The 27,406-nt window shown below is 37.7% G+C and overlaps 1 protein-coding gene across 1 annotated transcript in view; it reads right to left on the bottom strand.

Moving 5' to 3' along the window:
* The window catches only part of LOC131068487 (probable cadmium/zinc-transporting ATPase HMA1, chloroplastic), a 158,063-nt gene that overhangs the window by 64,061 nt on the left and 66,596 nt on the right, over window positions 1–27,406 (bottom strand). The window contains exon 9 of the mRNA XM_058003671.2: window positions 13,713–13,871. Within this exon, the coding sequence (XP_057859654.2) occupies window positions 13,713–13,871 (159 nt within the window). The remainder of the gene's footprint in view (window positions 1–13,712; window positions 13,872–27,406) is intronic.

Genomic DNA, 27,406 nt, shown 5'->3' with positions numbered 1-27,406 from the left:
AGAAGAATAGGTAAAGGCGTTTTAATCTTGTGACTTTGGCCCGATAATGCCAAAACAAGAGGGTGTTAAACTTCATTAACTTCTCAAAAGGTAGTTTCCCCCCGAAATTGGGCAGGAAAGGAAAATCGCGTAACACATAGGGCATGGCGTCACTTTATAAGTGTGCATTTTAGTGGTTCTACCCCGAAAATTGGCAGACACATGAAAGTCGCGAAGGCAAAGGATGGCGTTATAACTCTTCGAACTTTGCATAAGGCCCTCTCAGTCCGAATTCGAGTGATAGGGTTTTATCTCTGCATTTTCATTTGCCCTCTCCAACTCGAAAACGCGAGTTAGGGGAAGATAGAGAGGCGAGATTTTACCTCAGCAAGTTTGCAAAATCCTTGCAATCCAATATCACGCAATAGGGAAAAGTACAAAGGCGCAACAATTTGCAAAACCACCCAAGTCTCCGAAGTTCATTCTACAATTGGGCAATCCACCATGTAGGATTCGATTCCCTCCTTTAAATCGTTAATTTATGCAAAATTGGTCATAATTTTTGAAAGTATCAAGCATAGCACGCAAAAGCAAAACCGGCTTGGAAAATTGACCATTGAAATAAAATTCAAACTTAGAGAAATTTTGAATATCTTAAAAATTGAACTTAGGCAAAACTCTTTTCCAAATGCGAAAATTGGCAATCATTAAAACATCCGAGCCCTGAGCTGCAAAATTGAGCATTTGCCCGTACCATCATAATTGGTCGAAAGTGGCGCTTTTTGGAACCCGCTCCAAGTAGCAAATTTTAAAACAGAACCAACTTAATTTCCTATTTCAAAGTAGCGTTTTATTTCCAATTAATTAAGCTCTTCCTTATTAAAACGTCATGCTTTTTTCAAATTCGGTGTTCCCATTGATCATTGGTTTTATGCGCTAACATCGTCCTCTGTTTTGGCTAACCCGTTCGCTTCCTTTATCTCGTCTTGTAATCCATGTTTGGTTGTGCAAGATAAATGCCTAGATTGGTGGTAGAATCCTCAAAGACACCTGGCGCAACCGAAACGTCTCGGGTTTCCAAGTCCGACATTCCCCGCAGAGGCGAGAAAATGAAGTACCAATACCAAAGGGGAGGAGTTAGGGAGTCGAAGGTCCAGAGCATATGGGAGAACATAGGTGACACTGATTTGGGCCACATAGACATTCAGGATCTCAAGAACAGGGTATACTCTCCTAACGCCTATGGCAAGCCCAGGCGGATGATGGAGAGTGGTATTGCTCAGGCAGCAGGTTTCCCTTCAGTCGTGCAAAATTATGAACTAGTGGTTGAGGCTGCCAGACATTATCAGCCAAAAACCAGATTAGTGGTCCTAGAGGGGATGGTGCTAGCTGATTTCACACCTGAGGCCATTGGGGAGGCATTTGATATCCCATTTCCCAATAATCTTGTTGCTACATCTATTGATGAGGCATAGGTTGCTTATGACATGAATCCCGCTAAATGCAAGACATTGATAAACGAAGAATGGTACAAAGAAAGAAGGCCCCCAAGCATTAGGATCAGTAAAAAGACCCCCAGAAGTGATTTTTATAATGAGTATGCTGATATGGTCACCTTACTCAGCCGGGTTATGGGACTCCCTCAATCTAATTTTTTTGAGGAATGGATGTTCTAGTTTACTGAGCAGGTCTTTGCTGGGAAGTCCAAGTTCGACTAGGCTCAGATCATCAACGACAATATCCATACACAATTGGTCGAGCTTGAAGAAAAGAAGTACTTCACCATGACTTCCTACCTAATTTACATGTTTGCCCGACACCAACCACTAGCAGGGTTAATCAAGAAAGGTGAGATCGGGAATGGACCGAATCAGGTAAAAGTATATGAAAGCTACCCTCAACTGCATTATTATGACATAGCTCAAAGAGAGAAGAATAACATTGCTTACGCAATTGATCAGTATGAGCGTGTCAATGATGCCTTTACAATGCGCCTAGTCAGGTTGATGCAAGGAGGATTGCACATAAGGCTTTCAGAGAAGGCTACCATTTTGATACAGAAATATGGTGCATGGTTTATCCAATTCCCTAGGTTCACTTACATCAGGATAGCAGGCTTCGAGGGAGCACCATTCCAACTTCCACGCTATCCAATGGACAAAATAGTCCTTATGGAGGTTGCAAGACAGACACACCCAACAGGCAGCCTACTCAGAGATAAGAAGTAGTCTGGATTCACCTTCCCCATGATCTTGGGTGCCCTCGATGTGTATTTCAAAAATTCAATGCAAGCTAAGGAGGTGTTTGCTGAATTAGCGTCCTATGGCCTACAGGAACATTTTCCTAGGGAGTGCTTTGATCATGATAAATTGGCAAAGAGGGCATATGGCAGGCGCTATAGGGCGAAGGCATCAATTGAGGATTATTGGAGCAACTATTCCGATGACTATGAGGTCCGACGGCGTGAGTATTCTAGGCTACGTGTCCAGCAAATGCGGCTTTATGAGTACCGTCAGGTCCCAGATCAAGTGACTGATTATGGTAATTGCTTGCAAGTCCAAGAATTTGAGGCGGTAAAATACCTCTTGCTAGGCATTGATTGGACTCACGATCCAATTACTGATTTTGAGGCGGTCATGGAGGCTCCATGAAGGTATACCGATCACTGGTTATCCCAGCAAATAGAGAAACTGACCCATGAGGGTATTGAATTTACATACAATCTGATGGGTAGTCTCGATTCCCAATCTTCGGAGGATGAAGGAACCTCAAGCGCACCAAAGGAAAAGGTTGGGAAACCTGGAAAAAAGAGGAAGAAAGCAAGAGCCAATAGGGGGACTCAGACATCAAAAAGAACCAGAAGAGAAAAGATACCTATTAGGAGGTCGGAAGTTAGTTCGTCATCCAAAGACCCCAGTTCGGAAGATGATGTAGTTGAACTTGACTATATACTTGCTCCGCCTTCACAGAGTGATGTTGATGTGTTCGAGGCAAATAATCCTCAGGCACAAGGTGAGCCAGATGCAGAGGTAGGCGTCGTTGGCTTTGATGAACCTAGAAATCAAGTTGAGGGAGAAATTGCACCTAATCAAGAGGCTAGTAAGCATGAGCTCACACAAGGAAGTCGACATGAATTGCAATTGAATAGCGCCGGAAAAGATGACACCACCATTGAGGGAGAACAAAAGGGGGATGAGACCCAGGAGCCCGACAAAACTGAAGAGCAACCATCACAAGGGGATACCCGGCAGTTGTTTAGCGAGGTAGGGGAGAACTCAGCCATGAGTAAGGGATTGGATACTACATTCGTTCCTTCTATGACCGATCAATTGCAGCTATGCAGTGAGCTAGTTGATACCTCCAAGGAACAAAGTGGGAATTTGGCAATAACATCCCGACAAACCATCCCTCAAGACTGGTTAATTGCTCATGCATAGCGGAAAGCAACTATCAAGCCACTTATCAACCTGGAGGATATCTTCTCTCGCATAGGAGAGATAAAGTCCAAAGGTAAGAAAAAGCCCAAGACCTACTCCAGGATAACTAAGGATGAGCAGAGGAACCGCACCATTCATATCGCTACCCCGCCTATAGATAAGCCAGCGGATCAAATTGCATTAGCCGATTATAGCATTGCGACCATCCTAATAGGGTGAGCCACTAAAGAGCAGGAAAGGGAAGAGTTCAAGGATTTCGTGCAGAATATGCTCAAATAGCTCGACGAAATGACCACTAAGAGAGACATGTACCGAGCTCGTGCTTAGCAAGCTAAGGGGTATATTGATCACCTGCTGAAGTCGTTGCAACATGCCACTGAATCCCATGTTCCCCCATTGGCATTAACACAAAGGACCACAACTAAATTTGACAGAGTACGTGATACCGCCAAGGTTGTCAGGGAATGGATTCAAGGCATTAAGGAAAAGGGAGAGCAAATCTTGAAAGATCTGCGAGAAATTGCTCTCCATAGGATTTCCACTCTTATCAAAATGTGTAAGCTAAGGAAAGAATGTTATAAAACTCATGAGGCGATTGCCAAGGCATTGTCCCTCATAAGGGCTCTATTTTGGACCTGCTCTCAAATCCCCACACTTGATATTATCCTAGATCCCTATGATGTCAATACCTTCAAGGAATGGTATTGAATTCTCAGCATGAAGAACGACATGAAGGATAATATCAACAAAATGCAAGATAAGTGCGAAGACGCTTTGTCAAACGTGAAGGATCTTGGTGAAAGATCCTCAGATCTATGGTTCCTGGTTGGAAAAGTAGTATGATGGACAATGAGGTGCAACCACAGTGGGAGGACAGGCTGCAAGCCAGGGTCACCTACTCCATGGAGGACCTGGATTTTGCTAGTGGGCTACAGGCAGATATATCGTGCTTTGAGAATCATAGATCATACTGGAGAGAAGAGCTGGAGAATGTAGATAGCCTCCTAGATGGTATTCATTATAAATTGTTTAATCCTCCTATGCCTCCAACAACCGAACTGTTCAAGTTAAGCCTAAGATTCCAGAACTACGTTCGGGTAGAGCGTGCAGCCGATCGGGATATCTGGGGAGAGTACTTGCACGACGAGGTTGAATTTATTGAAAAAGAGTCCACAACAGGAAAAGAAAAAGTGCTTTCCTAAAATATAAGTTTCTTTTTTAAATCTTAAAAAGCACTTTTCAAACATAAAGTTCATTCCAAACTACCAAAATAGTTGTAAATCTTGAGCTCCGTGCATGTGCACTTTTTGGAGCAGCTTTTTGGGTAGTTATTGATTACCTTTTTGGTAGTTATTGTTTCTCCTTTTGTTGTTGTTGATATTTTGCCTCCCATTTATGGGTATGGGCAGTTTTGATAGAGGATGAATCTGGCCCGCTTGTTTAAGTTTAATCATGGCCATTCATCCATTTTTGGGAACTCTATATAAAGGAGTTAGTTTCTCCTTTGTTAGAGGCAGAAAACAAAGATTGTTGCAAAAACTCTGGCAAAATATATACAGAATATAATGGATGTTATAGCTGTGTCTATTTTACTGTGAGTGCATGGTCCTCTTCTCCATTTATTTTATATTTCTACAACTGTATTTACTTTCAGACAGTTATTTATGCATGTATTTGATGGAAAATCTTCGTTCATACCATTAGGAAATAGATGATTATTGTTTCCTCTGCATGGTTAGTCTGAGCCCCTTTTGTGCTAACTTCGGTTATTAGATTTGGATGAATGGGTGTAAGAGTCCATCAATTGTATTTAGTAGCTTGAAAATTCAAAATCCTTAGATGATTGCACTGGTTTTTGCCTAGTCGTGCTAATTAGCTAGCAAAGTAATTTCTAGTTATTTTAAGACTTCCGTCTATGTGTTAAAATATGTTGTCTCAGTTAAATTAGTTAGCTGTTCTTATTAACTCTCTATCCTTATCCCTCCTTTTTTCCTTTTTTATTAAAGAAGCCCGCCAGTCAAGCTAAAATAGCATCAATTAGAAGCAAATCAGATGAGATAGGACTGTAAGACTTTAGGGAACCTGTACGAAACCAATTCCATCTAACCGTAAGTCCCCTTTGTGTTTCCAACAAAACACATCAACTACTAAGCTATCCTATAGTCAAGACCTGACAACTGAAACATTGAGGTCATCCCCATTGATCATATTAAAACAGCATTAGGGATTTCCTTATCTCAAGAGGATAGGATTCTTAGCATTTCTATTCTGCATTGGCCGGATGAAGTCGTAGTTCCACAACTTTAGACACGTCAACATCTATGTCCATCCATATTCTTCATCGCATGAGATATTCACTACTACAAGAAACAATTCTGATGATCCAATTAATTAGAAGGGTTGTTTTGTATCCTTACCTTCAAAGTGATGTGGTCAACTGTCAAACCTCTAGATCTTAACATCAATGTCACTAGAGGCATCACTTTGCAATTGGAATAAACGAGAACTCTAGTTAGATGAAACTTCAAACACTTTGATTGCAAATTTCCATGGTCACATTGTCTTAAAGTTGTTAAACAGGCAGTTTGTAGGATTTTATGCTCATGTAGGCACTGTCTTTCTTGAAAATTCTTTGGAAATTTAATGAATTTGATATAAATGCACAGTGAAATAAGAAAGGACTATCTGTGATGGGTATGCAGCAGGTATGAATGCTAATACAGAAATTGCTCTTACAACTCATACAAATATGACTGACCTGATCGAAAAGCTTCACTATTATGAATACTTGCTGCTGATCACTACCCAGGCATACCTTTGGCATGTTTTTGCCACTTTCTTGTGTTAAGGTGGAATTCTGAACTGATTTAGCCATCTTTGAAAGGCCAGGCAGAACATTTTAGTGGCTTAGACATCATGGTGCACGCCTTGTTCACATTTGCCACTTTCTAACATGCCAAGCACAATTTATTGACACTTAATCATACTTTTATGTTTGGCTGAGATATCAGATGGTTTGCCAATGAAAATGTGTACCTGGAACTTCGAGAAAAGTTTTGCTTCACTTTGGCCCTTTAACAAAGGCGGAATTTTAGTCACAATTGCCCAGTGGCAATCTGATATGGCTTAATGCCTTTAACCCACTAAAAAGTGTGCCTAAGTGAATACCTAGGCAAAGATACTTGTAACATTTGCCACCTCAGATTGCTGTTTGGTGAAAATAATCAATGGCTGAACCAAGTCCTAAGTGTGCCTGACAGAACTGACTAATGGTTTTGCCAGGCTGGGTGCATACCACCTCCGGTTAGATCCATTCTCAGTGGAATTCTTTGATGGTCCAAGCTTTACAATAATGTGTATGGGCAGTGACAAAGATTGATGTTTGCCACTTAAAGTCTGTTTGGCAGAGGTTTCACTTGGTAGAGCCATGCCTGCCGGAGTTATTAACTGGCCGATTGTGTGCCAAGTGCCAACATCTTTGACAAGTGCCAATTTGTCCTAGGGATGGAACTTTCTGATGTATAGCAGGTGGAAATTTTCACCCACATTGCAAGGCAGAAATTTATGTCATTTGAACCAGTTTTTTATTGCATTCTAGGTGACTTTGATAGGAGCCATCTAACTTCTTACTGATCTACTCTTGTTTATACCTTATGATCACCCTTGTCTTTTGTTGATATTGCCTCTAAAACTTATGATTTTCATCATTATTTCATTTCAGAATTGTTGCATCCTTATCAACCTGTGAAAATTGTTAGTTTGAAGAGAAAAACTTTTGACACTAATGACCTTGCAAACTGACTAGGAAAACAGAAGTTGAGTTTGGTTCAAACACAATGACTATGTCCTTGAGAACAAATGGAAAAAGTAATTACAAACTACAAACATTGAATTTCATAGGGGTAGAACCAAGTTCAAAATAGTCTAAGTATAAAAGATACCCTCATCGATGTACTACATTTAATAGTGAACACTATAAAATCATGAATGATCAAACACTATGTTGGGCAAACGAAGACAAAATAATGCATTGAATATGCCCCCATTTCAAATATGACTATATTTCAATATGTTTCCATATCAATGGAAAAGCTTCTCATTGGCAACATCAGAACACATTTAAGATCATCATATCCATTTTATATGAAAAAAACACCATGTAAACCCTTCAAACTTCCTATAGAATTGCTCAAGAGCCAAAAATTAAAATAAAATAAAAATCCTTGCAAAATCACTTGAATTTGTCTGGGATACTGTATTTTTCATCTAGAATCACCTAGGTACATCCATGGATGTACACAGACAATTCTAGACAAAAAGAGCAGTACCCTAGACAAATCCACATGGTTTTGTACCAAATTCCGTACTGGGTGTGATTCGTATCCAATTCCAAGGCTTTTGGGGAAAGATTCAGTAACACGACATCAAAACAAGACTAGGGTAAAAGTGTCTAAAATATAAATAATAGTGCACAAACATTAATAAGGAAAAAGAAAGCCTAAATATGGACATCACAACAGCCACATTGGTGCCAATAGGGATACAATGTATATATTATTGATAAAACTGAATGATTACAAGAGGAGGCGAAAGACTCCTTAAATAGAGGATACAAGACAACAAGAATAGAAACACGAAAGAAACCTAAACAGAAGTTACTAAAAAGACAAACTAACATAAAATAGAAAGTTACTAACTAAACTTAAATGAACATTAAATATAATAATATTACACTAATACCCTCCCTTAACGTTCATTCCACTAACTACCCTACAAAAGACTAGACAAAATCTATAGGCCATTTGGCCATGAACGTATAGAAGGCGGAATCCTCGTCAAAATGCTCTGCGACATGAGCCTACTGTTGAAACTCGCCCTATTTGGATTTCTGATCAGCCAACCGCTTTTTGCAGAACCACTAGATATGATCAAGCTTACCACAATAGTGACGTGATAGTCTTTTTGAAACCCTCCTCAGACTTGCTTTGTCCTATCTGTTGAGTGGACTCAGCTTTGCCTTTGTCCTTGGCAGTAAACGCCTATTCCACACTGGTTGTGTCACTACTACTGCTACCAAACTGTTGTCTCCACCTATCTCGCTACAGAAGCTTGTCATATAGGTCAGCAAACTTCAAGTCAGCATTCGTGGAAGTAATGTTAAGTGTTTCAATGAAGTGTTGTTAGGATCGTGGTAAACTTTTGAGTGTTATTACCACCATAGCCTCTTCATCCATCTTGCGACCAATGGCTTGCCGTTGATAGCGAATGTTGTCTATCATGATCGAAAATAGCATATTCTTCAAAAAGAATGCTCGGCTCTTTTCTGACGTTCAATGGAGATCCTTCAAATGCATCCAAATCTCGGCAGCTGTCTTGCCAAACGGCACTTCTAGAAGCATTTCGTTGGTGACTGATAGCTTTAGCAACATAACCGCTTCTCGGTTACACTCATCAAACTTGTCCTGGTCTTTGTCCGCCACTATAGGACAAGTATATGTACCTAGAACAATTTGGTCTAGGCACCGGTACTTGTGCAAAATTTGCACCCCGTGTGAGCAAAACCCTTGCGCGTGTTTTGGAAGGAGAAAACGATGAGTTTTAGACCAAAACCCACAGAAGACAAAAAAAGAGTGCCTAGTTAGAGAAAAAACATGTCGTTTTGCCTCGAAATCGTGCAGTAGACCCATTGCACAAGAAAAAACCAGTAGACTGTCGCATGAAAATAAATAAAAAAATCTATGTTTGCAACATTCAACAAGAAAACTCGATGCTATTTATCTTCCACCGGCACAGGAAAAACTTGAACCCAGCCATGATTTTCCAAAAAAACACTGCGCGCCATTTGTAGCAGTGATTTGCAAACCCATCACTGTGAACGGGACCCTTGGCAACCCTAAATAGAGTTGGCACGAAATAAAAAACCTCGACAATCAGAGAAGGAAACCCGCGAATCCTCAAATAAAAATGTGATTTCTTTCTCACAACAGATGCAATCTTCACATGACCCGTATAAAACCCAGAAAACCTCCACGAAGTTCAAAAAATACAACCCACCAAAAAAACGCCTGAGAGGAAACCACGTATTTTTCATTAAAAAATGATTAAAAAAAATCTGGAAAAAATTCCAGGTAAGAGGCACAAATTTTTAAAATTCGTCAAAGGATCTTTTTCCCGCTTTGATGCCATGTAAATATTATTGATAAAACTGAATAATTACAGGAGGAGACGAAAGGCACCTTAAATAGAGAATACAAGATGACGAGAATAGAAACACGAAAGAAGCCTAAACAGAAGTTACTAAAAAGACAAACTGACATAAAATTGAAAATTACTAACTAAACTTAAAAGACCATTAAATATAATAATATTACTCTAATATACAAAAGGAACCACATAGTAGGCCCCCATGCAAGCTGAGACAAATGAAACAAAGGCAACCCCCCTTCAAGGTGCAAATTCTCGATAGTTTCTATCATAAAACTGTCTTTTGCTGACTCTCCATAGGTTGCCCTTCAATTCATTTAACTCATCAAGATTGTTCTATCATTTTCATATGTCAACATTGTCAACCTTTCTTTTCTCATGTATTTGGCAATATCACACTAACTTGGCCCTATAGTTATATGTGCTTGAATTCCCTATCATTTGTGATACGCAATGCCTCTAAAAGTTTAAAACACTATAGGATATGCTTGGATGACCACCTTGATCACAAGCAAATTAAAAACAATAGATTTTTCACCTCTCACTATCAAAACATCTCTGAGAAATTTTGAGTTTTCACCATTCCGAAACTTGGAGGGCCAGCTAGGACAGATTTCTATGCTTAATGTTTTCTTTCTTTCTACTAGTCAGCCTCAATGTAATGTCCCTACTTTGAAATACAATTTAATAATAAATAATAATAATTAAATACAAAAGAATTAATATAAAAATTAATTAAAATATAAATAAAAAAAAATTAAAATTTGATTGAAGTTAATGAATGGTCAAAAGGAATGAAATGATAAGTTGTGACTCCCTCAAACATGAGATATAAAAGGGAGAAGAGAAACTCATTTGAGGGGGGGGAGAATTTGGAAAAATGAGAAGTTCAGATCTGATTTATATAAGAAATGCAGATCTGATTGTCAAAGGTTGTGTCCCTTTCAAAGGGCAGAAATAATGAAGAGTTGCACTCTTTCAAAGGGTGTGTCTCTTGCCAAAGGGCATACATGATGAAGAGGTGTGACCTCTCCCTCACATTGAGAGATATAAAAGAAAGGAATCAAAAGCATCCAGTGACAGCACCATGGATCAGATCAGATCAGAACTGTTATTAAGTTACAGGCAGTAACATGCTTGTTCTTGGTTGTATGCATGGGGATGTGTTTAATAAGTATGCTTAATATATGAAGCCCGATAATGTTCTTATGGAGAATAAATAGTAATATTAATATTGACTGCAATATGTATGACAGTAATACTTAATTTCATATATATCCAAAATAAATAAGAAATTAGTATACTTATAGTCTAAATCATGTTATTACTGTTAGTATTTAAGAAGATGGGAATGAGATGTTCCAAAGAGGGGCAGTCTAAATCCAAGCAACAAGTTAAGTCCCAAGATAGGGGGGGGATCAGTGACCCATAAGCCTTGAGGGTATAGACCCAAGATAGGTAAGGGCTTGGATCTGTAAACTTTGAGGGAACCTATTGTATTTGATCTCTAAGGGCTTTGGTAACATACATAGACCCTTCTCCCTTAAAACTGAAGTAGTAGCAGGGTCCGATAACTATATTAAGAACTATGAAAAAGAAATCAATCATCTAATGAGGAAAATAAATAAGCACTTGTTAATAACTAATAAGTTGAAGAATATCAATGACTGGCTTCATGATTAGTCTCTCAATCAATTTTAGTATATCGAAATAGATTAATTATGTTAATTGGGTAGGGGACATTACACTCAACTATTACCAAAATCTTCAACAATTTACTTTCTACCGTAAAGAACTATATATTTCGCTTCTATAACCAAAAATCTTATCACGGTTATCATCTGGAAGAAAAAGATGTCTTTTTTTACTAAGTTACCGGGTTCGCCTCTGGGCCCCCCTGGTACGGGTCCGGGTTCGACCGGGTCCGTGGTACGGGTCCGGTTCGACCAGGGTTCGAAAAACCCAGAGTGGGTTCGACCCTGGTCGAACCCAGTCGAACCCAGTTGAACCCGGGCAGACCCAGTCGAACCTGGGTGGCTGGGCGGCCTGTAAAGTCAAAAAACAATGCAAATTTAATTTTTTTTTCAATTCCGCCTTGTAAAAAGTGAAAGTTATAACCTTAATAAGCAGAAAATTAGACGTTTTAAAAAAACAGAAAACTGATGCACGCCATGGAGTTCCGTGTGGGTTTGAAGGTTGTGATTTGGTGTTGGCGGCGGGGGCCCTGGGCGCTGCCTCGGGACCCTGCAAGGGGCGCTGCCCCTCGACCCCGCAAGGGGCTCTGCCCCTTGACCCCGCTGGGGGCGCTGCCCCCAGACCCCCGCAAGGGGCGCTGCCCCCAGACCCCCGCAAGGGGCGTTGCCCCTTGACCCCGTTGGGGGTGTTGCCGGCAAAATCCAGGTCCTCAATTTGAAAAATTAAACTTGGATGTTCTTAGTTTGAATCCATTTAATGATCAAACTTTAAATTGTTGAAAGTTGAAACAATGATACTTGAATATTTTATCATTTTGATATTAGACTTGATGTATATGATGCTGTTATGGTATGATCATGATGCTACGATTACAAGTTTATGTTGGTTTTGTTGTTTATATGATGCTATGTGACATGCTAATCTTAATTCATGCTTATAGGTTGCATATATATATAATTTACATGTTTTTGTACTAACGAACCCAAACGAACCCAAACCCCTTTTCAAAATTTTGCCGTACCGGCGTACCGGGTTCTTCGAACCCGAACCGGTAACTTAGTTTTTTTACAATAATAATGCACTGTAGAAGCTTAAAATCCTTGAAGTAGTTGGACATCTTATGTTGCCCAAAGTCAGAAACTCCTAGTGGAGCATCAACTTCCAGCTCCCAAGTCTACTCTTAGTTGTCCTGGAAATATGCTTCTCACCGTAGCATGGGGTATTTTACACCTGCAATTATTGGGGTGGTTTCAAATTTTGTAACTACTTACTATAAGTTTTTATAACTAACAAAATCAAGCACAACTGTAGATTTAATCTACAAATTTGTACACAATATACATTGTAGAAACTAACAACAAAACTTTTAAGTTAGCAACATTTTAGCCAATGCATTGCGTAAGTAGTCAATATTACAACAGCATTGCAAGGGAGTAATATAAATACCATAACATATTCGCAGAGTAATTTACAACTCTCTCTTTTAACATCAGGACAAGTAAAAGAATACCACTCAAATTTCCCACTGGAACTGCTTTTATATTTCTGAAGATGCATTGAAAGGTACAAGAACACTATAATATAGTATACAATAGACACACAAAAAACTTATAGGCATCTATGGAAACGTCTCATTTCCTTATAATTTAGCTAACAAATAATACAAAAGTCATTCCAGAAATAGTAAGAACCCATGTATTAAATAACTAAGTAGTAGGCAATGTGTTGTCTTTTTGTCTTTGTTTTTTTCAAATCATGTTTTCCCTATTTGGTTCCTCTATTGCTGACTTACTTCAACCCTGCTCACGTGGCACTTTGTCATGTACCATTTTCAAAACAAAAATAATTTTTTATTTATTTTGTTATTTTCTCTCCTGGGTTTTTAAAAATACTTTTAAATTACATCCAAGGGCCCCTTTTTAAATTATATCTTCAATAAAGTGTTAAAAGCACTTTTAAAATAATATTTAACTGGCTTTTTTTGAAGATGACATAATTGGGTCCATTTAAAATATTATTTTTATTATTATGTCATCTTCAAAAAAAGCCAGTTAAATATTATTTTAAAAGTGCTTTTAACACTTTATTGAAGATATAATTTAAAAAGGGGCCCTTGGATGTAATTTAAAAGTATTTTTAAAAACCCAGGAGAGAAAATAACAAAATAAATAAATAATTAAAATAATTAGAGAACTCAAGGCAAAGCACCTATGTTCAAATACAAAACAATGAATTTAGATAAATGAAAACAGCAAAATATTGCCTATCAATCTTTTGAAACATCCTGACAAGTAACAAATAATAAAGAAAAATGTTGAGTCCTACTAGAAAAAGAAAATCAACACATAGGTCAAAAAGAAACATGAGCCATATTTAAAGCTCCATGTCATATTTTACCTTTTTGTTCACAGAAAGCACTGCACGTACTAGATCACACCCATACAGAGATGTACTTGCTGCCTCTTTTATTTGCCTTGACTCAACATCATTTCTGAACAGAGATGTAATATACTCCAGTGAACCAAGTCTGGCATTTAGAGGAACATCATCTCCTGACTGAAATCAAATTCAGAGTTATTAACCATATCATTCCAATCTGTTACAAATTACAACTATGCCTTCAGAGAAACATCAGCCTCCCAATTAAAATCAAATTCGGAGATATTAATCGTGTCATTTCAATCTATTACGTCTACAATTTATGTCAGAGTCATACATTGAGGACAACCTACAATAATTGAAACACAGATATTAAAATTCCAAACACAAAGATAGCTACAAACATGGTATCAATACCAACCAGTTTCTAGGTTGAACTGCACAGTGGACATAAAAGGAAGAACTACTACTTGTTACCGAGTCCTTCAAAAAATGCCCCCATTGCTGTACCAGACAAGATGGGTTTAGAACTGGGATGGAACAGAGGCAGGGTGACACACTCACAAGATACCCAGGATGGAAGGGCTGAACTCGTGGCCAACAAATGTAAAAATGTGCCCAAATTTTTTTTAAAGTTTTTGAAACAATTTTTTTCAAGTGAACCTAAATCACTTTTAAAACCCTAAAATATGGATAAATAAAACAACTCATTTGACAAACATAGGATATAAAAACCTCCAATATCATTCCAAGTTGCCATTATTCATTCTTGACACTTGCTAGTATTTGTTTTAAAGGTGAAGGTTTGCAAAGGCATAGAATGTGTTTGCTAAGTGCTATTAGAGGGGATTAGCTTACACAAAAGAGATTACTCAATGAAAGGTAAGTGTTTTCAGATTTTTTCATGTTTTTTCAGAACTTTCTATCTTTCCTATGTTTCCCAAGGATGCATCCCTGAGGTTTTTTAGTCGTGTCCATCTCAAGAGTGTTCTGGGGATGCAAGGACAACTCAAGGACATACTTGTTTGTCCTTGATTTTTCCTTTTTACCCTAGCCATCCTCAAAACATTTAAGACAGGAGGACGATGAAGGGATGGCCAAACATCTCTAAGATGGCAGGGAACACCCCAAAGGGTGGACAGTGAGGGGATGGCTAGACATCCTCAAGACAACTGAGAACATCTCAATCGTTCCCCGATTGTCCCCATGGCTATCTCACTGCATTTAAACGTCTCAAAGGTTTGTGGGTGGAGCTGGAGAAATCAAAATCAGTGAGCGGTGAGGAGTGAGATAGCAAGAGAAGTGCAACAAGTTAGTGATTCTTTTATTTTATTTTTTTTATTTTTTTTGTTTGAAGGAAAATATGTCTGAACTTTTTTTCTATTTTCAATTTTCAGTTTGCACTTGTATTATTATTTCACAAAATAACATGAACAGCAGCAGTGAGAGTAGTGAACATGAGATGGAAAAAAGAAAAGTTGACTTGCAAGCTCAATTGGGGGTTCATTAGGGTTGGAGTGTTGTGGGTGAGACAGAACAGCCACAAAACCCATTTAAGTACCCTTCCACCATTTCCAAACCTTATGCAAAAGGCCCTTTTAATTCCAAAAAATATCTTTTATGATTCATGACAACCCTAGACAAAGATCGAAAATTTAGGGGGTAGTAGAGAGTGCTTGTGTCACATTTGCATAATAGATTTTAGAGGGAGCTACACAAGGGTATATTCTCATCTCTTGGGCCTTACAAGACATGGAGTTAAGGTGGGTCCAGATATAGAAGAGGATAAGAAAGTGGAGGTCCATAGATTGCATATTGAGGTAGAAGCAAAATCTAAGGGTGTGATAACACCAACACAATCAGCTATGTCTATTCCCTCTATGGTTGGTAATGGTAATGGTGATGTTTCTATAAAAGGAGAGATAAATGCTAGTGCTGTTGAGAAGGTAGGGGCAGTTTCAAGTAGCAAATTCATCCATTGCCATTTTTTTCTTTGCCCATGCCATCCCATTCCATGTAGCATGTTCTTCGTACTTCAAACAAATGTTCAAAGATGTAGCTTCTATTGGTCCCACATTTACTCCCCATGGAGAATATATACTAAGTACTACCATCCTTGAAAAAGAATATTCCAAGGTGAGTTTAATGATGGAGGCCATGAGGCAAATTTGGATTAGGACAGGATGCTCTATTGTTCATAACCTTAAGTTTTAGGAGTAGCACTTAGATCTTAGAGATTCCCTTGCTAATTTGAAGAGAGGTTATTGTCGTGTGTTGTTTCATTTCGTGTTGTCTTACAAGAGACAAATTAAAACACCGATAATTTTTGGCACCCACTAAGGGGTGTGTGTATTTTAAAGTTTTATCCCACAACAATGACCATTCAAGCTGAGCACCTATTTTGCAGTCTAACTTGAATTGGAATGAATATGAACAAGAAAATATTTTGGACAATCTAAAGAGCTCTATTTTTTATTAAAAGAAAAGTCCTATGCATTGGAGAGTAGCTATTACTAACTTAGATGAAGAAGAATGAAAAGCTAATCTTGTAGTAGAAAGACCGGTTTTACCTCTTACTTGGAATTAAAAAAATCTAGCTTACAAGGATTACTATGTATGGTCCCCAATTTTTAAGTGATAATTAATTAAATTGATTTTTATTAAGTTGCCAAAAAAATAAATAAAATATATAAATGATGACTTAATATTAATTAATTTAATTAAATAATAATAAAGCATAAAATATTATTATAATATCAGTTTATAAAATATATTTCTCCATCAAGTCGGCCTATCTTCTAGATTCTTCCCAGAGATCTTTATAAGGGGGTGTGTGATGATGTTTTGGGTATGCTTATGATTTGACAAACGATTATTGATTTTCTGGAGACGAAAACCTTCAAGAGTGTCAGAAGAGCTAGAAGAAACCCTAGTTCTTCCAAAAGGGGGGGGGGATTCGTGACGGAGTCCTCAGTTGTGCCAAATTTGTAAAGTCTCCTGTGGAGACAAATTTCCAGGAGTCCCTGTAATAAAGGATATATTAGGGGGAGTTCGATATTATGTTTCCTATGGCCATTTGATTTATATCATAAAGTGTTAATTATGCAGAGATTATTAGAAAGGTCGATTCAATTAAGAGGGATGTTAAGGTGTCAGGCTACTCTCATTTGGTAAGGGCAAATATTGGTATCAAGTGGGAAGTATTGCCGGAGTGAATAATATAATTGGCTCCCTTATATCAGCCGTTGTTCCTAAAGTTTTGCCATGAAAGAAAATAAAGATATCTTCTTCGTGTGAGGAAGAAATCTGATGGTATTTAGTTTCATTCGCATTGGTCTACATTGGGCAATTGTAAGAACCCTACTGGTTCTAACTCTCCTGAAATACTATTGCTGTTGTGTTTTTGGATTTTCAAGGTTTTTGAACAATTTTAAAGCAAAAATAACACATGTGCCAGGCAAGAATTGCACATAAAACCAAATAGAAATAAAATTGAGAGCAACAGCAACTATATTATGAATAAGATACCTGCTACAATAAATTCTACTGCTAATTGCATACTCGTGGGTCCTTAGCTTATTTTAAGTGAAGAAATTTGGTGTTTGCTAGCCAAAACTGGGAAACTGACCAAAAAGGCCGTACAATTCCAGAATGTGATTTCTCTGAGTCAGAAAGTGATGGAATAGCTTGAAAGGACTAGGCATTGGGAAATGTGCATTCAGAATGCACTTTGGGTAGGCGTTCCAGCCTCCCAAGCAAAACACCTTTCTCTAGAACCCCATGTGCCAAGCTAATTGGTACAGCTAGCTAGAAATACTGGTATGGCTGCTTATTGAATTGATTGAATTCTACAAATGAGGCGTCTAGCCTGTAATGCCTCCCTCCTTATTCAAAATCTGCAAATAACTAACACAAATAAACTCTGACGAAGCACATAAAAACTTCTCTGTGAAGCCCTCTCAGTTTGCAATAATTCAGTAACCAATTGATCTTTCACAGCCTCAGAATCACAGATCCATGAAGAATGAACATTCTGTTAAATGATGTGCAATTTACAATTCAATATGCAAGATGTATTCTTAATGTATTCTCTATATCTATGTAGTTTTCTATCTCTATTATGAATCTGACTATCTTCTTTATTTGACAGGTGAGAGGAGTATTTATCAATTTCAATATCCTCTTCACAAATATCAAATGATACATATATGCAAGAGGGAGGATCAAGCAATGCCTTGACCGGTCATGTCTTATGGACATGACCGATCAAGACACTACTTGATTGCACCCCTTCGTATATGTTATCAATCGGTGTTTAACTTATTACCAGCCCAATACTAATCGGGGTTCACGTAACATAGAGTATATGCTAATCGGTATTTAGGATGGGGTTGGCCTGGCATATTAACCGATGGGAATCGGTGTCCATGTTAATTGACACCGATCACTAACTAACGGTTATATATCCCAAGTGGTGCATACTTTGCCACCCGAACACACTTGATAATTATTTGTTTATCGCAGGGAACGCATCCGATGTAAATCGGAATACATAGTTAACCCGAATAACCATCAGTGATCACCGATATACCATGCTATCGATATTGATTGACTAAGTAGATTCAATATAGAGAGGAATGATTATCAGATGAAAATAGCTTGATGTTTTCTTGCTGGTTATTCGATATGATAAATGATTGAATGAGAGACTTCATTTATCTCTCATTCAATCATTTATCTTACCGAAGCTATCATGCATTAACACTCCCTCTTAGCTAGGTAAGATAAATGAGAGCAGTATATCAAGCATCACAATTCAAATGATTGTTAGCTTTCCTTCACATAATCTAACTTTCTAGGGAATCATATCACCTAATCACATGATATGAAGTATCACCTAAACACGTGATACAAAGTGTCAATCAAATCAATCTTGTGATGATAGGATATCACCTTAGCATGTGATATCAGAATTGCCTAAGCATGCAATACTTAAGGATAATCATATGAGAAATATTCAATTCTCATCTTTATCCAAGTTGTGGTAGGTGCACTAACATCTCATATAAATGTTTTACCACAACACAATCATGGTTCATCCATGACACACCAGAGATCCAACATGATAACTGGTTTGGACATTATAAGATCGTCACCTTATAATGTCTCCATACAAGAGTTCATTATCTTGAGAGATCGTCACCTCTTAGATATGAACCCAGGGGATAAAAATCTAAAATGTCCTATCATAACAAAGAGGTTTACACATTAAACATCTTATTGATATGTAAATACAGATTACAAAGCAAATTACCTTTCTATCATACCTAAACCTTTTCTGAAGTGATCAAACTTCACTCTGGAAAGAGGTTTGGTCAGAATATCTACCGTTTGATCTCTTGTACAAACATATTCTAATTGAATCACATTTTTGTCTACCATATCTCGCACATAGTGGTATGGGATCTCAATATGTTTGGATCTGTCATGGAACACTGGATTAGTTGAAAGTTTTATGCAGCTTTGATTGTCATAATGTATAATAGTGGGTTTCATAGGTTCTCCAAACAACCCCACAAGCAACTTCCTAAGCCATACTGCCTCTCGAGCAGCCATAGAAGCTGCAATGTATTCTACCTCAGTGGAGCTTTGAGCTACAGATGACTACTTCCTGCTGATCCAAGATATCATGGCTGAACCTAGACTGAAGCAACACCCTGAAGTGCTTTTTCTGTCAGTTACCCTTCCAGCCCAATCTAAATCTGTAAATCCATGTGGATTTATGTCAACTTTCTCATATTTGAGACCAAGGTTAAGAGTACCTTGTAGGTATCTCAAGATATGTTTTACTGCAACCAGGTGTATCTCCTTAGGTTCACACATGAACTGACTTAAGGCATTAACTGCATAACAGATATCTGGCCTTGTATTCACTAGGTACATCAGAGACCCAATCATTTGTCTCTATTGAGTAGAGTTAGTGCATTGTGCCTCTGTTGCTGCTTCTTTAAGTTTATGTAAATTGGTTTCCATAGGAGAGGTCATGGACCTACACTTTAGCATTCTGAATCTCTTCAAAATATCCAAGGTATACTTTCCTTGGTTAGTATAATGTTGTCAGGATTCTGCCATACTTCCAATCCTAGGAAGTAATGAAGGAGTCCTAAGTCCTTCATATCAAATTCTTTGGATAGATCTTTCTTGCATTGATCTATAGGATAATCATTTCCTGTGATTAATAAGTCATCAACATATAGAATCAACATTAGCATATCACCTTTATTTCTTTTGTAGTAGAGATTAGGATCTGCATTATTTTAGAGAAGCCTAGTCCTGAGAGATAGGTGTCAATTCTTTCATACCAAGCCCTGGGAGCCTGTTTAAGCCCATAGAGAGCTTTCTTGAGTCTGCACACATGAGACTCTGCATTATAAATTTCAAACCCTTCAAGTTGCTCTAGGTATACTTCTTTTGAAGGTTCCTAAAGGAGCAGCATACTTCTGAGCTTCTTCTACAGTTTTGGTGGCCCATAGTGGTCTTTTCTTGAGGTTCTCTCTAGGTAGGTTTTGAGTTTCACCTACATTTTCCTCAAGACTCTCCCTCTGAAGCTCAGGAGCAGAGTCTTCCTCTATTCTAGGGGTGAAGATATAGACTTCAGGTTCTATTGAGCTTTGGGCTCTTTTGAAGGCTAAGTCTTCTTCAAAGATTACATCCCTACTCAGTTCAATATTCCTCTGACCAGGTATATAGATTATGTAGGCCTTGGAGGTTTCACTATATCCTAGAAGGCTCTAATTTTAATCTCTTCTCCTTAGGTACATGAATATAGATAGGGCATCCAAATATCCTAAGGTGGCTAATGTCAAGTTTTGATTTAGTAAATACTTCCTCAGGGGTCTTATCTTCAAGATGAGAGTGAGGACATCTATTTTGAATATATACAGCAGTGCTAGTTGCTTCTGCCCAAAGATTGACATTTAGATTCTGATCAAGAATCATAGCTTTGGCAACTTCAACGATTGTCCTATTTTTCCTTTCAGCTATCCCATTTTGTTGAGAGTTATAAGGTATTGTTAACTCCCTCTTAATCCCTGATTTTTTACCAAAACTCTTTAAATCATTTTGATGTGTATTCCCCCCCATTATCAATTCTTAGAGTTTTAATTTTATTTCCTGTGTAGTTCCCTAGTTCTTTGTTAGTGATTTGAATTCTTTAAACCTATTAAGGATCTCTTCTGATTCTTTACATTTCAGAAAGTAGATCCAAGTTTTCCTAGAGTAGTCGTTAACAAATATTACATAATACAAACATCCCCCTAAAGAAGGTGCAGACATAGGTCCAGATATATTAGAATGAACTAACTCTAGAACTTCGCTTGTTTTCCAGGTACCATTTTGAAAAACACCTTTATCATTTTTACCTAATGCACATCCCTTGCATGCCCCTGAATGATATTGCTTTAACTTAGGTAGGCTTGTGACAAGGTTTCCCATTGATGATAAAGCTCTAAAAATTCAGGTGACCGAGTCTTCTATGCCAAACTTCATTAGCATCTGTAGTTTCATGGATTAGGGCTAGGTTGAGCTCTGTGCACAGCTCATACAGGTAGCCTTGTATTTGACCAATGGTTTTAGCTTTCTTGATAGATGAATTCTTTGACCAAGCCAACACCTTGTTGTCCATGAAGGTCACTCTGTACCCATTATCCTCTAGTGCTGATATAGAGACTAGGTTTCTCTTGATGTCTGGGACATATAGTACTCCTTTAAGTTGTAATGATACGCCTGACTTTAGTTTGATGGTGCAGGTTCCAACTCCTTTGACTGGATGTGTGGAATCATCTCCGATAGTCACTTCCTCATCATTCTCCTCTATCATGGAGTCTAGCACTTCTCTAAACCCTGTAATGTGTCTGGATGAGCCACTGTCGATCACTCAGGAGTTAACCTTGTTTGATGCTTGTTTTGTAAGTGTTGAGTAGAGTACATACTTCTCGGAGTCATCTTCCCTTTTTGATTTTCCTGTTTTGGCAAATGTGGCTTGCTTAGCTCTTTCTGGACATTTGGCAACATAGTGCCCAAATTTGTCACATCTGTAGCATTGAATCTGAGAAAGGTCCTTCTTGAAGGAGTTCTTGCCGTGACGACTTTTTCTCTTCCTAAATTGTGTCTGCTTGCCTTTCTTGTTTGAGGTCGTATTTAGAACTTGAAGATCTTCATCTATATTCTTCTGTTTGATTCTTTTCTTATTTTGCCTTGATTCCTCTTAGAGACAGTCAACCTTTAGCCTATTGAATTTTGGGAATTCATCCCTTGCACTAATGCCTTGGACGAATGTTTCCCATATGCTAGGCAACCCATCTAGAGCAATGAGGGTTAATTCTTTGCTTTGGATCTCATATCCAATGGTTGCCAGTTCATCCCTTAGGGCAAATATTCGCATGAAGTAGGCATTGACTGATTCTCCTTTTATCATGGCTATGTGATTTATTTCTCGTTTTAAAGCCAAGGTTCTACTGGCATTAGATATCTCAAAGGCATCTTCAAGTGCTTTGAACATGTTGAAGGTTGTTTCATGTTTCCTTATAATGGGCATTATATTGTTTCTTACTCCATCAACTATGATTTTAATGGCCTTATCATTTCCTTCTCTCCAAATTGCTTTGTCAGGTTCAGTCTCAGGTTCTACAGTTTCAGTCTTTACAAATGATTCGACTTTATTTTCTTTTAGAATCATTTGAATTCTGAATTTCCATGCGGAGAAGTCATCACCTTCTCCGAGTCTATCTTCAAATCTGATAGCACTAGCCATTGAGAGAATTGTGATGTTGAATATATGCTTGATTTGAATTTTACGTAAAATTGAACAGCCTCAGGTTTGATTTAACTATAGCTCTAATACCATGTTAAATGATGTGCAATTTACAATTCAATATGCAAGATGTATTCTTAATGTATTCTCTATATCTATGTAGTTTTCTATCTCTATTATGAATCTGACTATCTTCTTTATTTGACAGGTGAGAGGAGTATTTATCAATTTCAATATCCTCTTCACAAATATCGAATGATACATATATGTTAGAGGAAGGATCAAGCAGTGCCTTGACCGGTCATGTCTTATGGACATGACCAATCAAGACACTACTTGATCGCACCCCTTGGTATATGTTATCAACCGGTGTTTAACTTATTACCAGCCCGATAGTAATCGGGGTTCACGTAACATAGAGTATATGCTAATCGGTATTTACGATGGGGTTGGCCTGGCATATTAACCGATGGGAATCGGTGTCCATGTTAATTGACACCAATCACTAACTAACAGTTATATATCCTAAGCGGTGCATACTTTGCCACCCGAACGCACTTGATAATTATTTGTTTATCGCAAGGAACACATCCGACGTAAATCGGAATACATAGTTAACCCGAATAACCATCAGTGATCACCGATATACCATGCTATCGATATTGATTGACTAAGTAGATTCAATATAGAGAGGAATGATTATCAGATGAAAATAGCTTGATGTTTTTTTGCTGGTTATTCAATATGATAAATGATTGAATGAGAGACTTCATTTATCTCTCATTCAATCATTTATCTTACCGAAGCTTTCATGCATTAACACATTCTTCAATAGCAAACCCTTTGAAACCCTTGTCTCAGACAATCCACAGAGAAAATATGAAGCAATGTCAAATAATTAATAATCAATAATATGAGTTTGAATTGCCTTCAATTCCCTTATAACCCCAAAAGCACAAATTCCAAGAAAGTATGCCCAAATGCAATTTTAAATACATTAAATGTATTTAAATCACTTTTCAATAGTTTAAATTCATCTTGGACGCACTTTTACATTTAAATGATTTAAAATCACTTTTAATATTTTAAGTGACCTTTTAATTTTTTATAAAGTCACATTATAATATTTAAGTGGCTTATAATTCCCTCAATATTCAGTCAATATTAAGTCTTTTGACGTGCCGTCAAAAGCTGGGGTCAACACTGAATAACCCCCATGTGTCCGAGTGCCCTGACTAAAAATATCACAATTGTCAAATTGACTTACTATAAATAGTAAGTCCCTCAACTAAGCCCATACACTGACTGCAAAGGCCCTGGAACTGAAACCAAGACTGAATTGAAGAAGTGGAACTGTCATTGAGATTCTCTATCCCAAATGTTAGCCTACGAGAGTCCAAATAATAGGCTAATCCTTCGAACTTTGATGCTCATGAAAATGGGGACATTACAGCAATCCTGGCACAGAACTGTATTCATCCGATAGGGGATTGTTATTTGAGATTCGGGTTGCGCAGCTGACCTTTCATATCAAGGACTTGTGACAACGATCATAGCGTTGACATTATCTGCAGCAAGCCACACTTATAATTGGAACTGGGGCTATTCATGAGACTAGAATCATATTAAAGGGGTTACAGCTTCATCGTGGTCAATCGAAGGGTGCTCAGAAGTGAAGCTTAATATCATGGGACATCTCCAGGTGGATTGGCAACTTCCAATGCCAATGAATCGCTCTGTACTTCGTAGTCAATACTAGCAGACCAAATATGAGATCTGTATTGTAACTTGTTGTATCGCTGTAACTTGTTTATATCTGAAAAGTCTATATAGCTGAATCTTATTAATAATAAATGTTTGGTGTTCAATCTGAATGAGATTCAAGGTAAAATGTTTTTCCCTTTTGATCTAACTTTGATGCATGAAAGGTACAACAATTTTGGAAAGCACAAAAAATTATATTTAGACTGTGTCAGGGATATTTCAGAAAGGTCGCAAAGGAGAATTAATCCCTTTGATTCTAACTTCCTAGCTTTCGATCAATCATACTAAAGTAAAAGTTCTTTTTTGCCCATTCCTAAACTCATAGAAGTCCTTTTTGCATTAGATAAAGAACCACTTCAAGCAAAGAGTGACAATGTCCATTATAATCATAATGGCCCTCCTTTGCTTCTTTGTTATGGGGAGCTAGCATTGGTCCTGTGGGTGCAAGTGTAAAACTTTTCCACAAGGCTCAAGGCGAGCAAATTTGAAATTCCATTGTCACAGAAAATGCCACCCTGATAAATATATTTTCAATTTCACTATAGCTTGCAATATTTTCGAAGTGACCCATAGATGTCACAAAGGGTTTTTTGTCGGAACCTTGGTTGGAGGAGCATGGAAATGGTTCCACCATCTCACTACGAGTTCAATCAAAAGTTGGAAAGTCATGCAGGAGAAAACTTTTTCACACTTCAAACTAGAGACAATCATATTCTCTTTGCCTAACTATCAAATGCAAAGAAGGATGGCAACAAACCCATGAGAGAATTCAAAGCATCATGTTGAAAGAACCAAATCTCCTGAAATCCTTCTAAATTTATTTATAAATGCCCTTCCATCAAAAAATGCTTTCATGATCAAATCCTATGAGTGATGAGCTTGAAGAGGCTTAGGAGTGAGTAGCCAAGTTAGAAGCTAACATGATTACCTCTAGCAAAATCAGAAGAGATTCAATCAAGACAAAGATCTCATGTTCTATTTATAGACTCTTGCAAAGAGTAGTGACTAATGTGATAGATCTAAAAAGACAATTTCAGCCAAATGGTCCAGCTTGTCAATATCAAAGGCATCTTCAAAGGAAAAACAAAAACGATAAAGACTTAGACCACCTCTTCCACCTAAAAAGCTCACATTAGAGGCACCTCTAGAGGACAACTTGAATAGCTTTTGCTTTTTCCAAGTGACAAGAAACCATGATGCTATAAACTGTACAAGCTACTTTCAATATGGACCTATTCATGCTAAAAAAGTTAACTATATTCAAAGACTACACATGTTCTAAAATGTCCCCATTTTTACGCAATGTTGTTCCATGAGCGTTTGGCCCATTTCCAAGTTTTCTCTTAAGCCTCTGGGTGTGCTAAGATCTTGGAGAGCTTGGGTTCAGTTTTCCTTGGTATCTAATGATGGCATTGAGCTCAGTTGGTGATTTAATTGCAATGATGCTTTTTGAAGCATTTTTGGCCTCTTGGGTTGTTCCCACACTTGTTTGAGAGCATGCCTATTTTTAGTAAGTTCGTATTTTGGCACCTGACATCTTCCCTCAGCTTCAATTTCTTCTTGGCATGGTCAGTTTCAGCTTTGGGTACGTTGGTGGTGCTTTCCATAACTTGATTGAAAATATTTAAATTATGCCCTAAAATTATAAGGCTAGGGTTATATATTATACTACTTTAGTGTTTTAATTTTATAAAGTAACATTATGTCCCCCTAAAGTGGATGCCAAGGGAAAGGGGGCTAACACTCGAGACATCTAAATATTTCAAAAAGGTGTTTGTGCAAGAAATATCTTATTTTAAATTTCAAATTGGATTATTTTCCCTCCGACTCTATAAAATGTCTTGGGCTCTCATTTTCATTATGTAGAAGAGTACACATAATAGGATGTTGTAGGATTGAACTGAAGAGTTCTTCCGAGGATTGATTGAGAACAAAAACCCTCATCAAATCACTGGCTTTGGATCTGAGAGATGGTCCCTAGCTGGTCTGAGTGATTCTACATAGGGGTCACCATTAAAATTATTTACAGAGTTTCAAACAAGGGTTTCAAAACAGAAAAAAGAAAAAACATTCAAGGTATTTTGAAAGCTAATTTTTGGGTTGGTGTTTAATGAACATTGCAGAGATTTTTTTAGTTATTTCATTGCATTTTCAGTGAGCGTTTGCTGTCCATGAGAATTGAAGGATTATCCTTATGCCCTAGTTGGGCTGTACCAACTTGGTGTGCATTGGGAAGTGTGATTTGAAGCATAGTTGGAAAACTCAGACTTGGCAAAAACGGCAAGCCCGAAAAATACATCTCAGCAAAAACTTGGCAACTTAAAAAATTGCTTAAATTTCATTAGAACTACATTTTTTTTTGCAAAATTCAATGACAAGATGTATTCAGCAAGTCCATAAATGAGTAAACAAGTGTTTTCAACTAAATTTTATTTAATATGAATGCAAATTGAGTACAAAATCACATTCTCATGTGGAATCCTGATATAATAGTTAGCTGACAACTATTACAAATCTATGATGATTGCCTTTGAACATCATCATGATTCAGCATAATTCATAAATTGCATATTACAACATTTTACATCTTCCTTTCCCCTGGTCTAGTGAAAGGTCTCGAAGTTCTAAATTTCTAATAATTACATTTAAATCTTTGATACTGATAGTATGATGTTTCATCATTGATCAATGATATTCTATGTTACCCCAAGTTTCCAGGATGGGGACGGCAGGGGAGGGGTACACCTTTCCGGGGCAGTGATATTTTTGCCAATTTTGGGGACGGCTAGGGGACGGCAAACAAGACGGCTATATAAAAATAGGGAAATTAAAAATATTATATAAAAACATGGATAAAGCATGCACATATACATTATAGAACCTTAACATATAAGAACTAGCAGAGTTCTTATGCCAAATTTGTGTTAAATTAAGAGTCAAAGTCAAATTGCTTATAGAATTCATTGTCAAAATTCACTGTCCATATGCAGAATTTATGGGGACATCCCCTAGGAGTCCCCTGTCCCCAAGATGGGACGCTTGAAAAAAAAACTAGGGATGTGTCCCCAAGTAACGTAGATGATATTATGATAGTGATAAAATTAGTTGTCTAAGTTCTTGATTCTGATCTCCACTC

The sequence above is a fragment of the Cryptomeria japonica genome, chromosome 3 (assembly GCF_030272615.1).
Source record: "Cryptomeria japonica chromosome 3, Sugi_1.0, whole genome shotgun sequence".
In the NCBI taxonomy this organism is placed as follows: Eukaryota; Viridiplantae; Streptophyta; class Pinopsida; order Cupressales; family Cupressaceae; genus Cryptomeria; species Cryptomeria japonica.
Note: the sequence above shows the minus strand (reverse complement) of the source record. Positions and strands in the feature narration are given on the sequence as shown.